General features: G+C 47.7%; 2 protein-coding genes across 10 annotated transcripts in view; one reads left to right on the top strand and one right to left on the bottom strand.

The window, feature by feature from the left end:
• Positions 1-6,836, bottom strand: part of SSNA1 (SS nuclear autoantigen 1) — an 8,981-nt gene extending 2,145 nt beyond the window's left edge. The window contains exons 1-2 of the mRNA XM_032766107.2: positions 6,751-6,836; positions 6,157-6,356 (exon numbers count right to left, since the gene is read on the bottom strand). Coding sequence (XP_032621998.1) covers positions 6,157-6,356; positions 6,751-6,802 — 252 coding nt within the window. The 5' untranslated portion in view covers positions 6,803-6,836. The remainder of the gene's footprint in view (positions 1-6,156; positions 6,357-6,750) is intronic.
• A 317-nt stretch (positions 6,837-7,153) lies between these two features.
• The window catches only part of ANAPC2 (anaphase promoting complex subunit 2), a 48,772-nt gene continuing 34,629 nt past the window's right edge, over positions 7,154-21,296 (top strand). For 6 of the 9 annotated variants that reach the window (XM_075060524.1, XM_075060523.1, XM_075060526.1 and 3 more), the window contains exons 1-6: positions 7,385-7,438; positions 8,592-9,214; positions 11,072-11,204; positions 16,823-16,997; positions 17,185-17,304; positions 17,813-17,930. In XM_075060524.1, coding sequence (XP_074916625.1) covers positions 8,886-9,214; positions 11,072-11,204; positions 16,823-16,997; positions 17,185-17,304; positions 17,813-17,930 — 875 coding nt within the window. In that variant the 5' untranslated portion in view covers positions 7,385-7,438; positions 8,592-8,885. Of the gene's footprint in view, positions 7,439-8,591; positions 9,215-11,071; positions 11,205-16,822; positions 16,998-17,184; positions 17,305-17,812; positions 17,931-21,296 lie in introns of all 9 variants that reach the window. The other 3 variants (XM_075060521.1, XM_075060529.1, XM_075060520.1) reach the window with 3 other exon arrangements.

Here is a 21,296-nt window from a genome sequence, read left to right on the forward strand (position 1 = left end):
AAAAATGAATAAACAGCCGTATCCAAAAAGAAATACAATTTAAAACATTCCAGCAACTACACACATGTAAATACAAAAACAATATAAAAACCTATATTGTCTTATACCTGTACTTACAACTGGGAAACAGAAGATCAGAAAGTCTGGAGATAGAGAGACCCTCTCTCAGAGCCAAGAGAGCACAGACAAAGGACACACACCCCAAAAATTACCTCCCTGAGCTTTGAAAAATCCGGTTTCCTGATTGGTCCTCTGGTCAAGTGTTTGGTTCCCTTTGTTAACCCTTTACAGGTAAAAGAAACATTAACCCTTAGCTATCTGTTTATGACAGTAGCTCTGATATATTTAGCCATTTTCCTGTTCAAATATTGCCTGAGAAGAAGCTAGATTTTCTGTAGATCTTTATTACTTATTTATGGTAGTGCCCAGAACTGCAGCCAAGGGCCACGGCCCTATTGTGCTAGGTATTGTACAGACAAATCACCGAGCAGACCGTCCCTGTCCCACACAGCCCACGGGACTGACAGGATGCAACAGGGGCTCACTGGTAGTTGTAATTGTTTTTAGAATAACTTGTGACAAAACATCAGCTCCGTTTGCAGAAAATGGGTTTTTGTTGTTTAGTCATAAAGAAAATGCTCAGTAGACTTAGGGGTGATGTGGAGCATCAGTTTGCATAGAAATGAACCTTTGGGCGAAGGTGGGGCATGGCCCAGACTCCTCAGAACTGTCCAACAGGCACAGGGATGCAACTAGCAGAGATCTGCCAAGTATTTTGTCACCGACATCCTCAAATCTCAGTTACTTACTGAAATTCTGAGCCAATTACACCATGTGAATGGGAGTTTTACCAGTGTCTCACCGAAGTGTATTCTTAAAATAGGAATAACTATTGTTACAGAATTCACTCTCTCAGGATAATGTTTATCAACATTTCCATTTGCATGCATGAATTTTTCCAAGCTTCAGCCTTTGAGGAAGGGGCTGGGAGAGGACAGCCAGCTTCAGCCTGGGATTTGACAATGACACAAAAAGGAGACAGCAAGGCAATGAGGCTAAGACAGCAGAAAGTCGTACCAGCCAGTGGAGACCAGAGGAGGAGGCAGTGAGACAGAATATGTTCTAGAGGTCTGGTTAACCAGACAGAGCTCAGGACATGCAAGGCTGGGGCAGAAACACTTTTCATTACGCTCAGGAGCCATACACCATGCCCAGTTTGTTTTATATATAGAAATTAGATGCCAATTAATAGCTAAAGCAACTAATGATATGGACCCATTCAGGGCTTACCTGACAGTCATGTTGCAGAGAAGGCCCCCACACCAATGCCAGTGACTAAGGAGAGGGCTGGGATTCCTACTGGAACCCTTCCATGACCGACTCCACTTGTCACCTCTAAGAAGTGCCTGTTCCTGCTCTAGCAGGTGGAAGGAGCCCTCTTTTTCCACCCCGGCTGCTCTCGGGGGGGGGGGGGGGGGAGAAGCAATCTTCCTCCTCTGCCCTCGCTATAAGCCTGCTGTTACTCTACCCCTTTGCCACTCCCTGGTTTTGGGTGCCCTCTGTGTGAACAGCAGTGTTCCAGCTTTCCCACCGCCCCCGATCATTCACATTTCCACTACTCCCCAGAGGGTGAGAAACCTTAGCCACGAAACTAACCAGACCCTAGTAATTTTCATCCTGTTGCCGCCTTGGGGAGCTGAAGCAGAGGCACTGGAGCTATCTGTCTGCACAGCCAGCACACAGCCCTGGCATGGGGGCTAGTTTAAAGCATATTGGTGAAGAACTCTTTTTAAAATGGAAGCTGAACTTCCTCAGCAGTAAACGGCACTGTTATTCATTATCAGGGTTATTCCGGTCTAGTCAGAGCTGCAGGCCACCAGAAAGGGGCCCCATTGTGCTGGGCACCAGACATACATAGAGTTAGACAGTCCCTGCCGTGAAGAGCAATAGGGAAAGGGACAATACATAAGCACCAGCAGTGACTGTAGCACCTCAGTTCCCCCAGGTGTTTGAAGGTTTAGAACAACCAAACCAGTTAGTGTTATGAGGGGAATAACTAAAAGGGAAAGACAAGGGAGGCAGGGAGTGGGGAGGAAGAAGTCACTCAGTCATAGTGCAGGGAATCCGGTGCGGGACTTTCATGACATCACCACCCAGACGCCTTCTTGAACCTGTCCTGCAGCTGCCAAGGCTCCTCCCTGCAATCTCTCTCAAAGGGGAGGAGGGGGGCTGCGTGGGTACTAGTGCCCTGGGGAGGGGTGGGGTCCAAGAGTTGCTGGAGGAGAGCAGTGGCCCAGGCTAAGCCCTATTTTACCTTCCCCTGCCTGTCCCCACCGCTGCAGAACTATCTGCTTCGGCTGCTCTCTGCAGGCACTGCCCCACACACTTGAAAGAAAAGGGCCTCACTCACCCCCCCCTCCCCCATTTTTATCAAAAGTAATTTTAATACAAGGAGAAAGAACAGCCCCAGAGGGGTGACCATTGACCTCTCACCGTGAGAACAGCCTGTACGGAAGGAAAGCTCAGCACAGTATGCCTTGAACTCTACCCCTGAGCCTTCAGCCAGGGATTTTCAAGCCTTGTTTTTCACAATGTTTGAGTATCTATGACAGTAGCAGACTGCTGGTAATTGACACACCCAAAGCTTTATTCACCTTGGAGTGAAAGCTGCTGGTATTCAGCCCAGCCCTGTGCACTCTCACCCTTCCAGAATGAGAGATTTCTATTCCCAAAACTCAAACACCAAATACCACAGCAGCAGGAAAGGTCATTCAGGTGACACTTCCCACACAACACAACCACAGAGCCTTAAATCTGCCTTGAGGTGTTCCTTAGAGAGATCACAGCACCTTACCCCTCCCTAAGCTTTTGCCTGTCTAAGACAGCAGCAAGCACACCCTGAAGCCGTGGGGCTGTCCTAAGTATAAGGAGGGTTCAAAGCACTGTATGCATAACAGCCCTTATCTGGAGCTGTGCTGGGCCCAGAGACCATCGCAGGTTTTGCTAGGGATGGATAAGGCCTTGTGGGCCTCGCATAGAATGCCAGTGGGAGAAAGTGGTAGACAGGGATAAGAAGAAATGCCTGCACAATACCCTGTACCCTAGGGGGCTGTGCACAGGGGTTGGAGCCAGGAGTCTGCATGTTCAATTCTCCTCTTCCACGGCATGCTGTTGCTAGTTCTGTTCCCTTCAAAACCCTTATTACTGGCCAAAGCCCAGTATCTCTTCCCTGAGGCAGAGAGAAAGGTTACTTAACAGTAACTGTTTATCTTCAAGAGTTGCCCCTGTGCATTCACACTCATGGACTGGCACTCCCAGGTGCAAGCGATGGAACACTGCTCTAACTGGTATATAACAAAGAGCACAGGTCACTTGGGCTCAGGTCTGGACTGTTTGGTAAGTGGAGCACAAGCAAACAATATGCATTTTAATACAGCTAAGTGTAAATATATATATCTAGAAGCAAAACATGTCAGCCATACTTACAAGATAGGGAACTCTATCCTGGGAAGCAGTGACTCTGAAAAAGATTTGGGGGTTGTGGTGGATAATTAGCTGAACATGCTAGTGTGATCCCTGGATGCATGAAGAGGGGAATCTCAAGTAGGAGTAGAAAGGTTATTGTACCTCTGTATTTGGCACTGGTGCGACTGCTGCTGGAATCCTGTGTCCAGTTCTGGTGTCCACAATTCAAGAAGAATAGTGATAAATTGGAGAGGGGTCAGAAGAGCCAGGAGATGATTAAAGGATTGGGAAACCTGCCTAAGAGTGATGAACTCAAGTGTTGAATCTATTTAGCTTAAGAAAAAGAAAGTTAAGGAGTGACTTGATTACAGCCTTTAAGTACCTACATGGGGTACAAATAATTGATGACAGGCTCTTCCATCTAGCAGAGAAAAGTCTAACATGATCCAATGCCTGGAAGTTGAAACTAGACAAATTCAGACTGAAAATAAAGTACACATTTTTACAATGAGAGTAATTAACCACTAGAACAATTTCCCAAGGGCTGTGGTGGATTCTCCATCACTAACAATTTTTAAATCAAGACAATGTTTTTCTAAAAGCTCTGCTGTAGGGATGATTGTGGGGCAGTTCTCTGTCCTGTGTTACACAGGAGGTCAAACTAGATGATCACAATGATCTCTTCTGGCATTGGAATCTATGAAAGGTCCTCTGTCAGCCTGGTAAATTGTTCCAATGGATAATGGCCCTCACTGTACAAAAGGTATTCCATATTCCCCATCTGATGTTAGCTGCTGAAGCTAGATGAATTCAGACTGGTCAGGCTGGCCACATGTGGTGTGGCGTTGTGCTGAATCTTGGTTACACCACATGGAAGGCTCTCAGATATTCCAGACTCAGCACTTGAGCCCCTAGCTGAGGTCAGTGCTGATGCCATGGCTGGAATTGATACTTTAGCCCCCTGCTTGCTGCAAGTTTCAGTGCAGAGGAAGGTTGTTCCCAGTGGTGCACAGAACTCTGCCCATCCAGAGGTTCAGCAGCCATCAGGGCCTCTCCTGTGAGGTGTGCCAGAGCCAGCAGTCCTGGTGGGGACGTAAAAGCCTTATGGGTGGCACACTGGGCCAGGGAATGAGTTTTACAAGACAGAAATCCAACACAGGTATCCAACTTCGGAGATCCATGGGCACAATTCACATCTGTTAGAACACTGCACAGAGTTGCTGGCTCCTTTAAGGGGAGTCTGAACCCAGGCTACCCCTGAGGAGCTAGTTTAAAGGGACAAAGACAGTTAATTGAATAAAGAACACCTGTGCCTCATAAAAGATCATTGGAACTCAGCTGCAGAAAGGTGCTGACAGAAAGAGAAACTCTCATAAGAAGAGGTGTGCCAGAGTCCACAGGTGGGCTGGGCAACCCCTGAGGTCCAGGGCAGAGATTGGATGTCAGGTTTGTTTGTTTTTAATAATGTAGAATCGCAATAGGGAAATTTTATCTCATGCTCTTTTGGACTTTGTGGAGTTCTTAAGGCCCTGAGAGAAGAGCAACTGATGCAGGGAATGCCTGCCATGCCAACTGTAGGTCAGGAGGGGGTGCTACATGGTAGGCCTGACCTCTGACAAACATCTTTTGGGGGTCCAGTCCAGACATAGTCCTAGTGATGGTGCAAGCTCGGAGGCTCGAACATTAAAAGTTGGGGAAATATCCCTTTTCTGAGACACTACAAAACCATACTATTTACCTAAGAGCCAAACTAAAGTTACATGTACGTACACTTTTGGCAAACTAAGCCTAATGGGGTTAGGAAAGCAACAGCCATGGCAGAGGGTTGCTTTTACTCTCTGTGGTGATGGGGAAGGAGTGGAAGCAGCTAGGGGTGCATTCCCTGGGAAGTGGGTGCACAGGAGCTCAAGGGATACGGCTTTCAGGAGGGTTCCACCTGCTCATCACTAGGGAATACCATCCCATAGCAGGAACGCATGAGGCTCTCAAAGAAAGAAACCTCAGGTTGCACAAGGGCACTTCAGGTGGAGCTGGAAACATAAGCTCAACCTCAAACCCCAAGTCTCACCCAATCTACCTTCTGAAATGAATGGCCCAAGCCTGCTTATCCTGTCTGTTGCTGTTAATCTAATCAACAGGCCAGACTGTCCTTCCAGAACCAGGAGGAGAGCCCAGGAATCCCAACTCCCAGTGTTCTAATGCTGACCAGCAAGCCACCCGCAACACAGTCAAGTGGCAGAGGACAGTGGTGTGGGTCTGAAGGTCCCATGTTCAAACTCTGCAGTGCCTGGTTTTTGCAAGTTTGTGGTTCATTTTTCCGGCAGCAGTAACCCTCTTTTGGGAGAGTTGTTCCAGCTAAGGAACAACTGGTTTCCCAAGGTGGGAAGTGCTGTGCCCAGGAGGAAGGCCTTGGTGTGTGGCAGTAAGCAACTGACTTTGGCAGAGCTGTTTGTAGGTGATAGTGGGATTTTGGCCAAGGAATGATTTGAACCTGGTTTTGGTTCAGCCAAAGCACAAAGCCCCGCTTTCCCCTGGTTCTCGATTACAGCTTAGGGCTTGATCTAGACGTGAGGCCTTACTAACGGCAGAAAGAGGCCCTGCCTCTGTGCTTTCGCAGTAACACACAAGCCCCCGGAGCGAAAGAGGCTGCCTTGGAGAAAGCCAATCCCCCAGCCTCCAGAGGCCAGATACCTTTGTGTAGGCAGCCTCGGTCTCAGCAATGGTTTTCTCAAACTCGTTGCGGGTGGCCATCTTGCGAGCCAGGCTCTCGTTGATGCGGGCCAGCTTCTCCGTCAGGAGCCGGATGTCATTTTGCAGCTTGTTCTTCTCCTCCTCCTCCTTCTGGATCTGCTGGCTCAGCTCCTCCCGCTTGGCGCACAGCTCCTCGATACCTGGGGCAGGAAGCGGGGCAGGGCCCCAGGCCGCTCAGGGCGCAAGGCCTATCCCGCAAGCACGTGCCGTGGGACAGGCAGGTCCTCGGGGGCACCGGCTGCAAGGAGGGGCTGGGCCAGGCAACCCAGACCCCTTCGCCTTCTTCCCCACGTAGCGCAAGGGGACAGGGGCCCATCCCGCAAGCACGTGCCGTGGGACAGGCAGGTCCTCGGGGGCACCGGCTGCAAGGAGGGACCAAGCAACCCGGACCCGCCAGCCCTTCCCCGACGCTGCCTGGGAACCAGCCCTCACCGGGCTCGGCCGCCGGGCCCGCCAACCGCTGTCCCTTGTAGGCGCCGCGTGCCGCACGCAGCGCATCCCATCCCCCCCCCCCCCCCCCCCCCCCGCACTCACACTTCACCAGCTCGTTGTTGTAGCTCTGCAGCGCCGCCCCCTGCTGCGTCATCGCGCCCCGAACCCCCAGGCCCGGCCGCGGCTCCCCGCCCCTCCGAGGCCTCCAGCGCCCGCCCCAACCGCCCCCCGGCCTTCGCCCCAACCGCCCCCAGTGCGGCCCCGCCCCCCCCTCCCTCCCTCGTCAGAGCCGCCTGGCCGCCGCGGGCCGGTGGAGGCGCGGGGCGCGGCTCGGACTCTCGGCCGCTGGGGCGCGCGCTGAAGCACCGGGCCTGGTGCCCACCTGGCCGCCCGGCTGGTGAGTGAGAGCGCAGGGCCGGCGCCGCCCCCCCCGCCCGCCCCAGCACCCAACCCCCTTTCTGCCCTCCCCCCCCCGAGCTCCTCAACGAGCCGCGAGCTGCGCCGCGTGACTCGCGGCTGCTGCCTGCACCGCGCCGAAGGCCTGTGGTGCCGGACGTGCGGCGTGTGAGCGGGCCCGGGTGATCCGGCTGCAGGGCCCATCTGGAGGCTGTTCGCACTCTAAGCTCCTGGGGGCAGCGCGGGTCCCCGGGTCTGGACAGCACCGGGCGCAGCGCGGCACCAGCTGCAGCAGGGATGTTGGTTGTTAGCAGCTGAGCAAAGCGCTGCAGGACCTAGGGATCCGGAGCTGAGCTCGCCCTTGTAAGAGGCACAAATACCCAGAATTTGCCAGGTTCGGTAACTAGGCTGTCTTAACTCTGCTGTCCTAGGCATGGCCACCTCATGATGACATTGCTCCTTTCAGGGACAGTATCAGAAATACAGACCACTGGTTTTCTCATTTGTGTCACATATTTGTGTCTGGGGTTTCTTACTGTACTGGCCTGGCCTCTTCTCAGAAATGCTGTAATTTTGTGATCTGGGAGGTTTGCACACGGACACATTGCTAGCTCATGGCTAGTTGGCAGCACCTAGGATCATAGATCCCCACCCTGGGAGCTCCTGGGCATCCTCAGCTCCTTGCTGGATATTTTGGGAGGAATGTCCACTTTCACCATGCTGTTTGTTATAGACGAGTAAGGTATCTTGACTTTCTTTTTCTAATAGGGCATCACTTGGACAGCAGAGTTAAGGTAATGCCTGTGGCCCTCTTATAAGCACAGACTTAATTCTGAATTTCCTGGGTCTCTAAATTTTGTTTATATCCAGCTGTTCTTGAAAAGTGACAAACCAGAGAAACGGATGTCTGCCTACATTCTAACAACATTTTTATGTGGGAATTTCCTTAGTTTGTGTTCCTGCAAAGTCAAAGATGGTCACAAGAGGATGTCCACAGGCCTTGGGAACTCCACAGTAGTTCAGAGAGTGCACCTATTTTTAAAATCTTCTAATTTGGGAACCAGTTCACATTGCTTTGTCTAGAAAAATTCATCTTGTTTCTAAATCTAATCTGCCAGTTCTGAGGCTGGTCTGAGTATTTCTGCTGGTTTTAGAGGGGACATATAACAGAAACTTACATCTGCTGCTATTAATGCAGAATGGCTGCTGTTGTGGTTTCCAGCTCTTAGATAAATAGGCCAGTCAGCTTATGAATTCCATGGCTGCTGCCAGCAAAGGGAGTAGTTGATGCTAATTGCAGTGTTCATGCTTGTGATGTGAGCACCTTCTCATCAGGAGCGAGACTCAGACCTCAGCCTCTCCAAAGAGGGAACACTAAACAGCAGCTGGTTGGTAACCTACAGTCAACCTGACACATATGTGACCCAACTACCTACTAATGGCAGGCTCCATTCATGTCCTGCTCCCTGTTCTCTGAAGTGATTTCTCCTGATTTGCAAAGTCCAGTGTTAGTAATTTGTTGTTTTTAACTTGATGTCTCTCTTTAGGCAGCATCCAGATCCAGTTCAGAGGGGCTGCTGAAGGACAGTGATTTGAGGGCTGCTGTGGAAGTGCTGCAACGCTATGGCTTGCACTCTGTCCTGGAAGAATGGTTCACTGAAGTTTTACAGACAGACCTTCAGGCAAATATAGCTCCTGAGTTCTGGAATTGTATTGGCCAGTATGAAAACACAGCAGAAGAACCACAGTGCTCCTTGCTTCTCCTGGATGCGTTTTGTCTGCTCAAGTGCCGCCTAGACCCTTATCTAAACAGCTTGGACCTTCTGGAAAAATGGACCAAAATGGGCTTGCTCCTTGGAACAGGTTCCCAGATGCTGCGAGAGAAAGTCTACACCATGTTCAAAGCCATCCTCTTCTTCTCCACCACAAAGACTTTCCAGGAGATGATCCAGCAGTTCTACAGCCGCACCTTCAAGATTTACATGCGGCAGTGGAAGAAGGGTGAAGACAGAATGAACGCGTGCGAGAGCAGCATGAGTGAAAATGAACAAGAGAGTGACATGGAGGATGGAGGAGGAGATGGCCTGCAGTGTATGGGCTGCAGCAGTAAGAAAGAGCAGTGCTGGTGTCCCACAGCCATGGAGCAGTTTCAGCAGCTCAATGAAATCCTGTGAGTATCTTAAAGGGAGGGGTTTGTTAAACAGAATGAACACACACCCCAGATAGGAGCCCATCATAGTTACATAAAAGCGGCAAAGAGTTCAGTGGCACCTTATAGACTAACAAACCTATTGGAGCATGAGCTTTCGTGGGTGAATACCCACTTCGTCGGATGCATGTAATGGGTATTCACCCACAAAAGCTCATGCTCCAATATTTTTGTTAGTCTGTAAGGTGCCGCAGAACTCTTTGCCGCTTTTACAGATCCAGACTAACACGGCTAACCTTCTGATACATAGATTTTTAAGGCCAGAAAGGACCTTTATGATCGAGTCTGACCTGGACAGCACTGACCAGAAAATCTCACTCAGTGGTGCTTGCATCAAGCTCATGATTTGTGGTTGAGCATATTATTAGACAAACAGGTTCTGCTGATGCTTGAGCATCCCCTGACCTGGACACGGGCTTTGATTGATGTTTTTTAAAGGGAGAGTGTTTCTAAGCGAAAGATTTTCTGTCGCCCCCTGCAAAGTTAAGGTTCATGAAGAAGTTTGTCACGTTTAATATGGAAAAATAGGAGAAATACATCTGGTGGTACCAAGAGTGGAAAGCACGGTTGCCCTTCATTACTCCTCAGGTGTGTATGGAGAAGGCCTGAATGAGGGGTTTAAAAACAGACCTGCTTGTTTCCCCGTTAGAAATATCAGATCTTACTGGAAGTGTTTGGCTGGAAGCTGCTATAGGCGATTGGAGAACTAGTGGGGTTGTACCATCACAGGAGAGAATAGGACCTGAGCCCTTGGGAGGGTAATGGATTCTTAGTCTATTTAAAATCTCTTAGTTTTTATTTTTGATGCTGATTTAATGCAAGCTCCTGACAGGCCCCTGAGAGAAAAGATTTGCCAAAGAGCAAGCCCCCTCTCCCTTTGGTTGAGGGATGTGAAAGCTCCCACTCCAGTTCTCTGATCCTCTGTGCTGATAAGGAGCTATAGCTGGACATTCTGTCTGTCCCTAAGATTATCTACACAGGAATTATCAGAGTGTTTTATGTGTAAAAAAATAATCTAACCCCCAACTTGATGTAACGTTAACTGAACTTTCGGCTTTGTATAAAACCAAAGGAATGGAATGAAAGGTCTAAGAATGTGACTCCTTACCTTCTCTGCCTGGCTGGGAATAGAAAAAAAAAACCCTCGTGTTATAAGTTTGGAAAGGAGTTTCTTCCTTTGTAGCGTTGTTTGATGAACTTTCTGGTGGCCAAAACCTGTGAAATGCTCAAAAGGCATTATTTTTGTTATAAGTAACATTTAATTATATAGAATATATGTATTTTGTCTCTAGATGTGCTTTTCCCCAGTAGACTAGTGTAACAATTTGATATGACTTGGACTATATCACATTATACCATATCCTGTCATTTGGAATCCATGAGTTTTATATTGTCTCACGAATTTTCTTTCTATTAATGTCTGATGTTGTAAGTTTTGTTCTAGTTACCCTATTTTCTATTTTTTTTCCTTCCTAATGGATAAAAACCCTTCCCAAATAAGCACCCTGCTTACTGAGCAAACCCAGTCCTCCTCAAGTCTGTAGCCCCGTTATCCAACTAGACGTTTACACAATGCCGATCACCTTGGTATTTGAGCACCCAAATACCATACAATGTTGACATCTGGCAGAGTTAGAAGTGCTCCTCTATCTGTGCTGCTGTGTCTATGTGGAGAGAGGCCAGTTCCTAATCTGACACATGCTAGCCAATGTGCAGTACAGACCTCTACCCCTTCCCTCCCCTGAACCCAGTTACTTTGCACTTTGTTTTGTGCTTTCCTGTCTACATGTTCTGAATGAGGCCACTGTTTGTCTGCAGTCACAGGCTGAACCTGCTGGAGAGAGTGAGTGCTAATGCTGTCACCACCATCCTGCACAAGATGATAGAGGAGAGGATGGAGCGCAGATGCAGGGGAGAGTATGAGCGCTCGTTCCTGAATGAGTTCCAGGAGGTAAGGCCCACAGCAACCAGGAGCTGTTGTGGTGGTGGCATGTGCTTGTTTCTGTCACAAGTTAAAGGGTTGATGTCAAAATGAATCTCCTATTTGAAGAAATCCTAACTTGACCTGCCAAGCCCCCTAAACTGTTGACATAGAAACCCATGGAAGTTTCCCATTTCATAGATTCACATAGTTTAAGCTTGGAAGGGACCATTGTGATCACCTAATCTGACGTTCGGCATAACACAGGCCATTACAATTGATTGTTTCCCCTGTATTAATTAAATAATTGATTCAGGGTTATGCTGGAGGTCAGAGGAAATAATCACAGTTGCCCCTTCTAGCATTCAGAACATAAGAACGGTCATACTGGTGAGACCAAAGGTCCATCAAGCCCAGTATCTTGTCTTCTGACAGTGGTCAATGCCAGGTGCTTCAGGGAGAATGAATCGAACAGGTAATCATCAAGTGATCCATCCTTGTCACTCATTTCCCAGCTTCTGGCAAACAGACTAGGGACACCATCCCTGCCCATCCTGACTAATAGCCATTGATGGACCTATCCGCCATGAATTTATCTAGTTCTTTAATGTACTCTATTATAGTCTTGGCCTTTACAACATCCTCTGGCAGAGATGTTTAAACTCTATGAATCTATGTACTGAGTCCATTACTTGGTGTTTGGCTGCAGGATAATTTCTAGAAAAGCATCCAGTTTTGATCTGAAGACCTCAAAGATGGGAATCCACCACTTCTCTTGGGAGTTTAGGCACAGTTTTTTAACAAGAGTGATTAACAATTGGCACAATTTCTAATTTGAATTGTCTGGCTTGAGCTTCCAGCTATTGGTTCTTGTTTTGCTTTTTTCTGCTAAATTAAAGAGACCTTTAGTATCTGTTTTCTCTCCACAAAGGTACTTGTACACCATAATTAAGTCGCCTCTATCTTCTTTATGATAAACTATACAGATTGTGCTCTTTAAGTCTTTCACTGTAAGGATTTTTCTCCAGCCCTCAAATCATTTTTGTGGCACGTTTTTCCATCCTCTCCAATTTTTCAGTAGCTTTTTAAAAATGTGGACCCCAGGACTGGATACAGTATTCTAGTATTGGTCTCACCAATGCCGTATACAGAGGTAATATCATCTCCCTGCTCCTACTCATTCCTCCCCTGCTTATACATCCTAGGATTGCATTAGCTCTTTTTGCCACGGCATTGCACTGAGAGCTCATGTCCACTGTGACCTCTCAGTCCTTGTCAGATTCATTGCTTTCTCATATACTGCCCCCTATTCTGTAGGCGGAGCCTGCATTCTTGGTTCCTAGATATAACTTTGCACTTGACTGTATTAAAATGCATTTTGTTTCAATGGGCTTGGCTTATGAAGTGATCCAGATCACTCTGAATGACTGCACTGTCTTTATTGTTTACCACTCCAGTCTTTGTCATTCACAAATTTTATAAGCATTGATTTTATATTTACTTCTAGATCATTGATGAGAACATTAAATAGGGTTGGATCTACCCAATCCCCTGCAGAACCCCATTGGAAGCTCCCTGTCACAGGGTGACTCCACCTTGCAAGAAAGGGAGCAAGGTTGAATGCACCTGCTGCCCAGTTGGGTTTAAGGGAAGGTACCTTGAGTCTTATAAAGAGGGAGAGAACTGTAGAGAGGTCCCATGCTGCTGATAGTATGGGGGCAGAATGAGGGCAGCCGGCTTCAGCACTGGTACTGAGCATGCTCAGTACAAGCCAAGCAACAAATCTGAGGGGCACATGATCCTGCACGTCCCCCCATGTTGCCCCTGGACTAACAGCTGCATAATCTGGGAGCATAATATAGTAAAATCTCATTCTGTGGGCAAGTTAGTGATGGAAAGATAAGGGCGACTTCATTTGATTTGTAAAAATCTACAGAATCCTAATTTCAATGGTGTCACCCTCTGTGACAACGCAGGGAGGGACTCCCTGCCCCTCAGCTCCCAGGTCCCAGGTCCAGCAGTTGGTGGAAACAGTGTTGTCAGAAATGGATTAGGTTGGGTATCGTTCAAAAGCTCTTTCTCCCACAAACACAATGGAACCAAACATGACAAATTATTTAGATATATATCAAGAAAATGTTTAAAAATCAATGTTTTTTAAATTATAGTTTACCACAGGGATGCATTGTTCACATAAAGATGCTCATCTTTGGTAAACCTAGGAAAGTTAGCCTTGACATGTAGGATTGAAAACATTTATTCATCAAAGTCATCATCAGTGTTGTCTCCATCTAGGGCACCATTGTTAGATATGTTGTCACACTGATCCTTGTCTATGCTGCACTCACACATCTCTGTGCAAGGCAGGCTGCTGGCCAAATGTTTGCAGCCTCTGGTTTTCGCACATGAGCTTTTGATTAGCTAAATAATTGATTCAGGAGTGCATGGTATTCATACGCAACTGGTGTGATCGGTCCATCCTCCAGGACCCATCCATGTCTGATGGGGAAGGTAGTTTTGGATGCATTCAGCCATCCCAGAATCATTCCACAGCTTGGTAATTTGTCCTCTTGATAGGAGGTAAAAATGCATCCCATGTTGTTTGGCAATTTTTCTCCTTTTCTCTGCTTCTTGCAAAACATCCACCAACATAACTCTGCAAGTGTTGTAATGTAGGTCTTCAAATGGTGAACTCATCACATGAACACCTCCAGTGCATTTATGATCCCATCAAGCATTCCGAGCACCTTCAGAGCAAGGAGAGGGTCTTCAGAGACTGAATCAGATGCCTTCTGGTAAGATAATATGGTCTTTCCAGCCACCCTTCCAGTAGTGCCACATCCTGGGCATGGAAACCTGGCAGTACAGTAGCTTTTTTTGGTCTGAGTTATAGGAAAACATCTCTGAGGGATATACAGCAATTCTGTTCCCCAGCAGCAGGCACAAAAAGAATCTTGCGGGAGTCTTGAATAACATCTCACAGAGAACACTAGAACGTCTGAGTCTTGTGCAAAAATTTGGAGTTTGGTAGCACCTCTCTCTGTGGCATTGATGGCATTCAAGATCATTTTAATGTCAGCCTCCTCATGGGAATAGCAAAGAAACTCCATAGAACAGTGGGAGGCAGAAGCTTTATTATGCCATGCAATGACATTCTTCGAGAAATTCTTCTTATGCTGGAGTGTTTTCTCCACAGGCTGTGTGGTTAACTTGTCCTTTGTGTGGGTATGAGACAGTTCTTTGTGACATTGGAGATGTTCGTGGAATCAGTGATTTTGTATTGGACAGGCGTAATACCATGGAGTCTCTTCTTTCTGGTAATATTTTTAATTGATTCTGCTACATACATGTCAAACGCAAGGTGGACTTCATCACGGGTCCAGTATTTTCTATGTAGCCTCATAATGAAGTGTTCAGCCAAATCTCGGCAGGTGTAAACAGTGTGTGTGTCAATAGCTTGTACCTTAGCCATACCATCTATGATTGCTGTGCTGAAAGGCCTCTGCTGGCATAAGGTATCAGTCACATTGTCAGTAGGTGCTGGCTTATGAAAAACATGCAAGATGTGAATTAATTTGCTTTTTGCCTGGCACATAAGTATTGTTCTGTTGTATTCAAACATCAATTGTGGCTCTATGGAGAACTTGTATTTCCCAAAATCTCACATAGATCAACATCACACTGAGATCTGGGCATGACCAGGAAATGAGCAAACAATGACCTGTTTGCAGTCAGTTCTGTAAGAGTCTCTGCCACCTTCACTCTGACTTTATTCTTGCATTCGAGCACAGCTGTAGTCTGTTCTTGATTGGAGCCCATAGATTGATGGAGCCTTGTATAATTCTTTGGGTTTTGAAGGCTTCTTACAAGTCATAATCCAAAGTAACCATTTGACTGACATCTTTAGCTGTCTCATCTCTGAAGACTGCTTATGTCATGATATTAATAAGTTTTGGTCCGTCAGATGTGGATGGATTGCAAGTGTGAGTAACCTCATCCTGTAGCTTAAAATTGCCCCTTCTTGGCATTTAACAGGGTTTAATGAGTCTGGATGCTGCATGGTTGCTTCTGGGAAAAACATCCCAGCCATGCAACCACTTAAACTTTACTTTCCATGCTATGCTCTTGCTAAGAGTGACTGCTTCATTCAGTTTCTCACCTGACTTAGGTGCTGAAACTAGATGGATGCCGTTGGGTTCTGGTTTACCACAGAAGAAGCAGTGTTCTCAACGTGCATGCTACAGGATGTAGTATAAGGCGAGTCTCACCCACAGCTGGCACTTTTACCAACATCTTCAACTATTTCCTTATGCTCAATGTATTTCCTCTCCAACTTTCCCAAATTCAGTTTATGGACACATTTCTTATAGCATGTAAGGTGCCACTGAGCCTTGTGTTTAACCAAGTCTTCTGCCATGGTATGCTCCAAAGGTTGAAGAAGTCATCAGTACTCATTGTTTTCCCCATTGATGCCTAAAAATGATCAAGACCAAAGTAAAAACAAGGATTTTGTAATAAATTACATTGGGGTTGTAGTTAATTGTTGTTTAGTATATATTATGTAACTGCGTATATAGTATGCAAATGGATTCCAGTAATTTCTGACTGGATGCTGACAACGTAACCAGTGCCTCATTACAACTCTTTTGGCATAGTAAAGAAGGCTGATAATCTGTACTACCAAACTGCTGCTTTTTTGCTGATGGCTCCATGTGGACACTAAGGAGGGTGATAGGGTTTGTTGTCTGGTAGGAAATGCTACAGCCATCCCTAGTGCTGTCCCTGGGGATTTCTGCTGGAAAAGAGCCATTCATTCAAGGATGGGCATCCCCACAACTTTGTGAATGTCTGAGGAAATGTAGATCTTCAGCAGGTGGCAACTTGGTGCTGCAGCATTTGGCTGTGTACCTGGGGTACATCTCAGGAGGCTAGGAAATGCAGCTCCAGTTAATACCCCCTTCATAGGGATACACGTACTTCAACACACGTCTCTCTCTCATATGCAGGTCTTGGAAGTCATCTTTGCTGCAGGTCTGGGTATTGACTTGCGACGATTTCGTAGGGTACGTGGTTAGTGGCTGGGCTCAGAATATAGCATGTCTGCTGGACACACGAGATCTGTTGTGTTAGCAGGAGTGGTTTGTGGGATCTGTCTCATGGTGTTTCTGTGGTTTATTTCAAATCTGGCTGCATCTGCTAACTCACTCCCCCGATGATGCTTCCTCTAGCTGCACTGCTGGCTATTAGGGACCAGTGATCTGTAGTCGGAGCTGGGTTTGGACCATGTCAGAGGGCAAAGCTCTTCTCAGGTGGCTAGCGTGGAGTTGCATGCCCCAGGAGCCTGCTGTGAATGTCATAGACTCCAAGGCCAGAAGGCACCATTGGAATCAGCTAGTCTGACCTCCTGTATAAAAAAGGCCAGAGAACTTCCCCAAAATAATTCCTACAGAAGACCTTTTGCTCCAGTCTTGATTTAAAAATTGTCAGGTGATGGAGAATGCACCATGATCCTTGTAAATTGTTCCAATGGCTAATTACTCTGACTGTTAAAAATGTACATTTTATTTCCAGTCTGCTGAAGGTATGTGGGATGGTGGCTGGCACAGCTGGGCTTTGTGGCTCTCTCTATTATCCCTCTTGTTGTGCAGTGGATCGAGAAGGTGATTGGCTGGCTTAGCAGAGTGTTCCTGCAGGACAGCCCCATGGTCAACTCCACCCCAGAGGCCAGCAGCACCCTGAAGCGCTGGAGGTGCCATGTCCAGAGGTTCTTCTACCGTATCTATGCCAGCATGCGTATTGAGGAGCTCTTCAGCATCATCCGTGGTGAGCATGACCCCTGCCTGCTGCCCAGGCCGTGTTGACTCATTCTTTCTTCACCTGCCAGCCCAGACCTGCCTCGTGACCGTACAATCCTGCTTTCCCCTCCCTATGTGCCCTGGGGCATCTTATGCTCTCCCATTGCCTTCTTATGGGGCCTGGCACCCTCTCTGACTGCTCATTTGGTTTATAGATTTTCCAGAGTCAAAGCCAGCTGTGGAGGATCTCAAGTTCTGCCTGGAAAGAACCAATCAGAGGCAGCAGCTGCTCAGCTCCCTGAAAAGCGCTCTGGAAATGCGGCTTCTCCATCCTGGTGAGTGTTTCATCCCTCATGTGTCCCCCAGGGATTGGATATGGGCCTGGTCCCTGAAGGGGATGTGTGTGAGTGGGGCTATCCTGAAGAGCACCTCTGCCATGGCAAGGTGAGCATGTGGTAACTATGTCCCTGCCCCCTCCGTGCTAGTGCGCTCTTGGATATCAGTGTGTTGTAGGAATGCTCTGTCCCACGCCTCAAGTTCCCCTTTTCTCTGCAGTGCCGCAAGGAACTGAGTTAGAAGGTTGTCTTTGGTCAAAGCCTTCTCCAAAGTGCTGCATGGGCTGAGCGCTCAGTCTGAGCTGAGCTGGTTTTCAGTAGCTCCCATGCAGCATCCCTGGTTGGACTCTGCTGCCCAGACACGTGGAGCGCTGTCCTTCATCTGACCTGGGCACTGCAGCAAGCACCTCTCCTCCACCTCTCTGGATCTAACTAAGGCTCCCTTAGGGCCCTTCTTGGGTCCAGGCTTTGCTCTCCGCTCTGAGACTGCCTGTTCTTCCCCCTTTAGGAGTCAACACGTCGGACATCATTACTCTCTACATCTCGGCCATCAAGGCCTTGCGAGAACTGGACCCTTCCATGGTTATCCTGGAGGTGGCCTGTGAGCCCATCAGGAAGTACTTGAGGTAAGTGTGAATGGGACAATTTAATGAATCTTCTGATCTGCAAATAGATTTCAAAGCTGAAATCTAACATATGAAACTGGCAGATATAGTTTAAATTTTGTAGCCAGTAAAGGGATAAAATTTAATTAGGGTAACCCCTTTTTAATGAGTCCAGGGAGCGCTAGCTTACTAATTTTAAGCTCTAGGTTCTTTTATCTTGGACAGTATTTCTCAAATCAAGACACTTGGTTATTCTTAGCCAATTAACAGTTTATTAAATTCACAAAGAACCACATCAGTAAACAATCATCCATTAAGCTTAGATATAACAAACATTCTAGGCATTGTGATAGACCCAGGCCAGTTGGGAACAGCAGAGTAGTAGCAGGGAGAGATACTGGTCACTGAATAAGCAGTTTTCTATTACCTGAGTGACCAGAGCAGGGGCTGCTCCAGGCTAATGAGAACACCTGACTCCAATTAACCTGCTAAGAGTTGATGAGGCTGTTAAGCACCTGACTCTAATTAAGGCCCCTCTAATGCTATAAAAGGTCTCACTCCAGTCAGGTCAGGGGGAGCCAGGGAGCCAGAGGAGAGGAAGTGCGTGCGAGGAACTGGGAGCAAGAGGCGTGCGAGAAGCTGAGAGTGAGTAGGCATACTGCTGGAGGACTGAGAAGTACAAGCGTTATCAGACATCAGGAGGAAGGGCCGGTGGTGAGGATAAAGAAGATGTTGGGAGGAGGCCATGGGGAAGTAGCCCAGGGAGTTGTAGCTGTCGCACAACTGTACCAGGAGGCACTATAGACAGCTGCAGTCCACAGGGCCCTGGGCTGAAACCCAGAGTAGAGGGCGGGCCCAGGTTCCCCCCAAACCTCCCAACTCCTGATCAAACACAGGAGGAATTGACCTGACTGTGGGTTCCACTAGAGGGGAAGGTCTCTAGGCTGTTTCCTGACCCACAGGGTGAATCTGTGAGGCGAGCAAATCTGCCAATAAGCGCAGGACCCACCAAGGTAGAGGAGGAACTTTGTCACAGCATGTACAGAACACAGAATACACATGCAGTCCTATGATTAACACAGATCTATTTTGGGGCCCAAGCAGCTGAACTTACCATCTCAGGCTATTGACTCTTTAGCGCACTAATACTTTTGTCCCACTTCCAATAATTCACCAGGGAATAAGGACGAACTTGACTTAAGGCATGACTAGGAATGTGATCCCTGCTGTTGGAATTGTTTGCTAGAAAGGGGACTAATTTAAAACATCAAGAGCAGTTTCTTAATGTTGTTGTGTAACTTTTTCTTAGGCCAGTTTGCTTGGTTTTATAAAGGAGGAATACGCATATAGCATTAGTTAGTTAAAATCCAAGGATGTTTATTTGAGGTCTTATTAGAAAGAGCCATTTTGTTGGGGCTACGTTCTGTTAGTCATGTTAAAGATCACAGCGAAATATCAGGATTACAAAGTGATGAGATTTCATTTAGAGATTGTAACAGTTGGATCGGGAGAGTCTGTCCATGTGGCTGGTACAGGTGTCACTAGCACATCTGGGTTCTGCAGCGTATTTGCGGGGTTCAGTCAGAACTCTAAGTCCTGTGATGCTGGAGGAAAGCAGCGGCTGTCCAACAGTGTCTGTGGAGGACTTGATCATGCCCAGTTGTTTACACTGGGTAGTCCCAGCACTTCCTTAGTATTTGTGGGGGCGGCTCTGCCCTTTTGTACACCTTCTTTAATCTCTCTGGATGAGGGATCAAAATGAAAGACAAACCCCAACATATTCAGAGATACTCCCTTCTTGTGGCCCCTGCATAGAAGGGGGTGGTACGTCTACAGTGCTGCCAAAGATCCAGTACCAACATAGGCAGGGTTGGGGAAATCGCTCTGGCTGGGTGTCTGAGCCATTGGCTATGCTACACAGTTTTGCCAACAGAACAGCAGAAGTATACGCATTACAGTGCTCCTCCCACTGACAAAACTCCTGCTTTGCCAACAAAATAAAACCACCTCGACAAGAGCTGTAGAGCTTTTTGTGGCAAAGTTAGATCGAAAAAGCATCGGTGTAAACACTGTGTTCATTAAATCATCGTTACTAGCCTCCAGGAGGTATCCCACAATGCCCACCATGACTGCTCTGTTCATTGTTTTGAACTCTGCTGCCCTGCATTCAGCTACACAGGCATGTACCCTCCCCTTTCAAAGCCCTAAGAAGCTTGAAATTCCTCGGTGTGGAGAGCTCACATAGCTACTGCCCAGCTGAGCATGCGGGCTCCTGGCAGCAAACACATTCCTGCCTGGTCTACAGGGAAGGGGGTGGATCTCCTTGGTTTGTGGGGAGAGGAGGCTGTGGGAGAACTTGTGGGAGAATCAAAACATTAATGCAGAATCTTGCTCTCTGGGCTAGGACCACAGTAGCAGGCAGGCAGCATGGGCTGCTACTGGGTGTGGGTAAGAGATTTGTGCTGTGCAGAGCAAGGATGGAGGTCGGGGGGCTCATGTCAGGGTGTCCCCCTCCCCCTGCCGGTGCTGGTGGGGGAACAGAGGGACACCAGCTCTCTGTGCACCCGCTACTGCCTCAGGATTGGCTGCTCTCTGAACTTAGAGACAGCGTGCTGACACACGCGCACACACACACACAGAGCACAGTGCAAATAAACAGTGCCAGACTCAGCACACTACAGCAACGCACATTACTGTGGCTCAGTGTTAAAATGCTCCTTCAAGGCCTCCCTCAAACGAATAATCACCCATTGGGCTCCTCTTGTAGCCTTGTGTTCATAACGCACATCACGGTACTGAAGAGCAGTGCAGGATTCATGCTTTCTGACATAGATGGCTGGGCTGCAGGATACCGGGGCAGTTGAAAAGCAGCTGGCAATCTAGTAGGATGCCCATGGAATGATGAGATTGAGAAACCTTCCTCATGTGATGCTATCCCCACACCATGTGGCATTGCAAATCTGTCCCAATGGCCGGTGGGATTGCCACCCACAGTGCACTGCTCTCTGTGTGATGCAAGAGATGCTATTGTGATGGTGTTCTACTGACACAAGAAGCATAGTGTGGACATGCAGCAGCGGTTTAATTACAGTGGTGGCTGTACATTGGTGTAACTTGCGTTGACAAAACTCTGTAGTGTAGACGAGGCCTGAGTCAGGCTCGGCCTGTCCGTCTTCCCTGGAGTCTGCTGTACTCTTCTCTGGGTTGAGGTAAAGGTCTCTGTTGCAGAGGAGCATGTGGATCAGACACAAACTTCTGTTAGGGGAGAGTCTGATGATAGGGAATCTCCAGGTTATAGTCAGGAACAGAGGACGGAAGAGGATAATGTAAGGGCCGGATCAGATGATAAACAGTCTCATAAAAAAGAATCTGGCACATCAGAAAAGG

Source organism: Chelonoidis abingdonii, chromosome 24 (assembly GCF_003597395.2).
Source record: "Chelonoidis abingdonii isolate Lonesome George chromosome 24, CheloAbing_2.0, whole genome shotgun sequence".
NCBI lineage: Eukaryota > Metazoa > Chordata > Testudines > Testudinidae > Chelonoidis > Chelonoidis abingdonii.